Source organism: Mus caroli, chromosome 2, assembly GCF_900094665.2.
Source record: "Mus caroli chromosome 2, CAROLI_EIJ_v1.1, whole genome shotgun sequence".
Taxonomy (NCBI): Eukaryota; Metazoa; Chordata; class Mammalia; order Rodentia; family Muridae; genus Mus; species Mus caroli.
In genome coordinates, this window is record NC_034571.1 from 114746397 (window position 1) to 114751925 (window position 5529).

General features: G+C 40.0%; 1 protein-coding gene across 2 annotated transcripts in view; it reads left to right on the forward strand.

Moving 5' to 3' along the window:
* Casc4 (cancer susceptibility 4) overlaps nt 1–5529 on the forward strand; it is a 67625-nt gene that overhangs the window by 29955 nt on the left and 32141 nt on the right. For both annotated transcript variants that reach the window (XM_021154004.2, XM_021153997.2), the window contains exon 2: nt 4126–4180. In XM_021154004.2, the coding sequence (XP_021009663.1) occupies nt 4126–4180 (55 nt within the window). The remainder of the gene's footprint in view (nt 1–4125; nt 4181–5529) is intronic.

The following is a 5529-nucleotide window of genomic DNA, read 5'->3' on the forward strand; positions in this document are numbered from 1 at the left end:
GGGGGGGGGGGAGTCAAGACAGGGTTTCTCTATGTAGCCCTGGCTGTCCTGGAACTCACTTTGTAGACCAGGCTGGCCTCGAACTCAGAAATCTGCCTGTCTCTGCCTCCCAAGTGCTGGGATTAAAGGCATGCGCCACCACGCCCAGCTACCTTGATTGTTTTAAAAGAGATATATCTTACTATTTCCCCTTAATTCATTATTTTCCTGCTACTCACACTCCAGTGAAGTCTGCTTGGCAGGCCTAGAGGCCTGGAAGCACTCACGAGGCAGGGAGTTTCAAGGAAACTCAACCTCCTGGAACCAGGCATTCTCATAACCCAGATATTTATACCCTATCCCCACATTAGTCTGGATCCACGGGCTCTCTTTCAGTGTTGTTTTATTATAAGTGCCTTTAAAGGTTGGATTCTGACATAGCTAAGCCTTCGCCAGTGTTCCAACATCCTAGAAAATCCTTGAAGCCACAAACTTGGAATTCAGTAAGAAGGTTATCTATTCAGTAATATTCAAATTTACTTCTAGTAGAGAAGGTGAAACTAATTAGGCATTACAAAGAACTGAGTGGGAATAGCTGGGGGCTGGTCTCTAGAGTGTTTACTTGGGACAATAGCCAGTCTTACCCAAACAAGGGAATTCACAATGGCCTAGCGAATTTATCTTGAAAGAATTAGGGAGTCCCCCTGAGACAGGTTTCTTCTCTAGGCCCAAAGAAACTGCATAATCAGGCGTTTACTGAGAACCCCTGGTGGTGGGCTTAACAATAGACTAGCATTACACCTGGCTCCCTTTTTAGTGGCAGAGGCCTGGTCCCCACCTTCTTTTGATGTATACGTTCTTTTTGTATTGTGTCACTGTAACTCAGTGGATGTATCTTGCCTGCTTTCTTGTTGCTCCTCTGTATAAAAAGTTTGATGCTTGACTTGAAAAATTACATTCAGAGTCTACACAATCTCTCGTGTCGCTTCTGTTTGTCATTCACTGATTGCTTGCCCACCTGCAACTAGGAACCCATTCTACGCAGACAGGGACCAAAAAGGGTCTGTGGCATTTTCCAGCTCCTTGGGACTTTTGGCAGATGCTAGAATGTTGAGTGATTCTTTCTTTCTTTCTTTCTTTCTTTCTTTCTTTCTTTCTTTCTTTCTTTCTTTCCTCTTTATCTCTCCTACTTCCAAATGGGTGAGAGTTACTCTTCTGTAGGAGTTAGTCAGACATTACTGTCATCTCCAGAAGCCTCCTGTTTTCTCCTGAAGCTGGATTTCTATGCTGTTTCTACTGTGTTTGCCTATATTATTTGTCTTGCCATTCTATAATTGCCTGTTTTCTTCAGTGTCTCTTTTGACTAATGAGGTCCTCAAGCACACAGTGTTTATTGTTCTGTCTGTATTTGTCTGTGTGCTGTCCAGAGCACACTCAGCATTCGTATGGTCCTTTTCTTTGTGCATTTAAAATGGTTTAAAAAAAATGTAGATGTAATTGATATAAAATTAACTCTTCTAAAGTATATAGTTCATTGGGTTTTTTAAAAGTAAATTTATCCCAGCACTTGGGAGGCAGAGGCAGGCAGATTTCTGTGTTCAAGGCCAGCCTGGTCTACAGAGTGAGTTCCAGGATAGCCAGGGCTACACAGAGAAACCCTGTCTCAAAAAACAAAAACAAAAACAACCAAACAAACCAAAAAAGTAAATTTATAGTGTCATAGAGCTGTTGTTACTGTCTAATTCTAAAACATTTTCTTTGCTCCAAAAGAAATCCTGTGCACATTAAGAAGTCCCTCTTATGGCTAGGGACTGTTAAGATGTAGAACATGGACTTGTGAAAGACTCTGGGGTTTATCCTTAGAGACTTCAGTAACCTCCATTCCCCAGATGGTAGCCGTTGTCTTTCTGTGCATTTCATGTGGGTGGGATCAGAATTGTTTGGCCTTTTTGTGAGTGTCTTCTCGAACTTGCCTGTGTAGTGTTCTCAAAGTGTACCTGTGTTATGCTATGTACTAGTGGTGTTTCATCCCTTTTCATAACTATGCATTGGCCTTATTTAAACTTCCTTCTTCAAAGCCCCCAAGACTTCAGTGAGACTGCTAGACTCCTGCTCTTGGAACAGTTCTGCTTTCATCTGCTCTTTGTTTATGGATGGACTTTCACCTTACTAACTAAGCCATCAGGACTCAGGGTAAAGGGTAGACCCTGCTTGATTCCTTGCCTTTTCCGCCCAAGCTCCTTTTCCTCCTAGTCTTTCTTGTGAATCACCAGATAGTACTTTGCAGCCTTCTTACATACCTCAGGCCTTCTGGACTCTATACATTTTCCTGGTTATTTTCTCTTTCTGAGGGCTCTTTTCTACTTACTTCAAGTTTAAATTCTCAACCTTAAATTCCTGTTTCAGACAGAATCCTTTCTGTAACGACTTTGAATTATCAGAGGAATTATACTTTTTAGGTACTACCCTATCTATCCTTGACACTGTTCTTATGTTTTCTCTGTTGTTTCATATTCTTGCCAGTATGTTGGCACTAGATGGTGGGAGAAAGGAAATGAGTCTTGACTGTAAAGATAGTGTACGATCTGGTAGGATGGCTGTAAGCCTGATGGGCCTGCCTTTCATCTCCTGGATTCATGTGGTTGAAGAAAAAGTTCTTTTCCTGCAATTGTCCCTGACCTCTGTGTACTTTATGTGAACACACACACACACACACTAATATTATAAAACAAAATAAAATGTAGTATAAGAGAAGTGTTTGTGGTGATGGAATACCTTCTGTGTCTTGACTATTATTGTAGTTTCACAGCCCAAGACATATGATGAAATGACATAAAATTATTCATAGTTGTTATGTTATCGCCCTAATTTTGAAGTTGAACAATAGTTATACACACTGGGAGAAATTATGTGAGAGTTACATGAGATATCTGTGCAATAATCTGTACTTTTTAAAAATATTATAGCCGGGCGTGGTGGCGCACGCCTTTAATCCCAGCACTCGGGAGGCAGAGGCAGGCGGATTTCTGAGTTCGAGGCCAGCCTGGTCTACAAAGTGAGTGCCAGGACAGCCAGGGCTACACAGAGAAACCCTGTCTCGAAAAACCAAAAAAAAATAAAATAAAATAAAATAAAAATAAAAATATTATTTAGAAATTGTGTTGGTATTTATCATTTGCCTCTTATATGGTTGCTTTGTATCATTGTGAATCTGGCCTACTTTGGAGTAAGGATACCCATTTGTAGTGGCAAAACTTGTCTACAGCAAGAACATTTTTGTGAAAAAATAAGAGTATAAAGTGGGAAAATGAAAAAATTTTAAAACTTAACAAATATTATGTTGTTCAAGTACGTGTTTTTATTTTTACTTTGAGTGATAAGCCTTAGCTTCAAGTCAGGTTTTGTACATCTATGCTCTTAGCATTCATGTGTACTGACCTTTAAAGGACAGTGACCTTGGCTTTGAATCTTGAGCACATACCTGAACACAGAGAAACTGTGTTGCCATGGAAAAACCTGATAAGCAGGAATCACTTTTGATTTGATAGTAAATGTTTCAAAGAGTTAATCTTATTCTAATATTGAGTTAGTGAGAGGTCTCTGTAAGATTTGGGGAAGTCAATAAATGATGTACAATTCAAACTCTAAAACACGGAAAATCGTTATAAACATTACAGAATCAGAATTTACCTCTTAATTCTTTTTGATGTATAAATAGAGTTTTTGCTTACATTGATGATCAAGTTCAAAGTGAATATGAGTAACTGTGATTGAAATGACGTATTCTTGGTGGGTGAAATAGTGCACACACATAAGCACTAGAGGTGGAAGCATGGAAATCAGGGGTTCAAGGTCATCCTTGACTTTACAGAGGAGAGCCCAGTGGTGGTGGCAGACGCCTTTAGTTCCAGCACTGGAAGCAGAGGCAGGCAGATATATGAGTTTAAGGCCAGCCTGCTCTACATAGCAGTTCCAGACTCACCAAGGTTATATAAAAAGACTTTGTCTCAAAAAGAAAAACACACACCAAACAAACAGCAGCAACAAAAATAACATAGGGAGTTCAAGAATAGTTTGAGCTACATAGGACGTTGTGTTAAGAAAAAATATATATAATTATTAAAATGAAAACAATTTCTTTTTTAGGTTAAGCTACAAAACAACATATCATATCAGATGGCAGACATACATCATTTAAAGGGTAAGAAATTTTTCTTTTAGATTTATTTATTATGTACGCAGTGTTCTGCCTGCACATAGACTTGCAGGCCAGAAAAGGACACCATATCTCATTATAGATATTTATGAGCCACCATGTGGTTGCTGGGAATTGAACTCAGGACCTCTGGAAGAACAGTTAGTGCTCTTAACTTCTGAGCCATCTCTCTAGCCTCCAAGAGACTTTTAATTATAGAGTAATTATAGAGTATAGACTTCATGTCTGAAATCTTCAAGAATTAAATAGTAGTTGGCTGAGCCAGGTGGTGGTGGCACATGCCTTTAGTCCCACCATTCAGGAGGCAGAAGCAAATAGATCTCTGTACTCCGAATGCATATGTATACATGTGTACAACCACATAAACACATATAAAAAGTTCTCAAAGAAAGTTGAACTGTAGATTATGTGGCCATTCCGTTTCTAGGGGAAAGAGATGGGTTCTTATTCTGTATTGTGTCTAACCTGCTAACATTACCCATTCAGGTCGGAGGACGCTTTGAAGTTCTCTTGAGATAGAAAGAAACCTGGAATGTAGAGAAATAATAAATAAATTCAAAGCTCTAACTTTAAAAGTACATTAGTTAGTTTTCTATTTCTGTGATAAAACACCGTGATCAAAAGCAGCCTGGGGAGGAGAGGGTTTGTTTCCTGTTATAGATTATAGTCTGTTATCCAGGGACGTCAAGGCAGGAACTGATGAAGAGGACATCAGTTTGCTTGCTTTCCATGGGTCAGGACCACCTTCCATGTTGTTTTACATGAAGGATTAGGCTTTTACAGAAAAGAATAGGCAAAGAGAGTACGCTCCTCACTTAGAGTACATCACTTCCTCTGTCGGCTTGCCTTCCCTAACTGGGGCATGCAATGGCTTAATCTTTATTGTCATCTTGACTGATTTATGATCACCTGAGGGAAACAACTCTGGCGTGTCTGTAAGGTGTTTCCAGAGAAATGATAATGGAGGAGCTAAAACTTACCCTGAGTGTGAGTGTCACTATTCCATAGGGTTTTTAGTTAAGGTCTTCCTGTGTAGCCAAGGCTACCTTCAGACTTACAGTGACTCTTACAGGAGCGGTTTCATTGAACATTATCTTTGAGCTCATACTAAGAAAATACAACACAGATGGGCAGTGGTGACCCATACCTTTAGCTACAGAGCCAGTTCCAGAACAGCTAGGGCTATACAGAGAAATCCTACCTCAACAAACAAAAGAAAGAAAAAAGAAGATGCAGTGTCACCAGGCATCTTGGTGCAAGTCTGCAGTCCAGCACTCAGGGCAGAAGCTGGTAGATCTCTGTAGTGTGAGTTCCAGGCCTCCAGCACTCAGGGC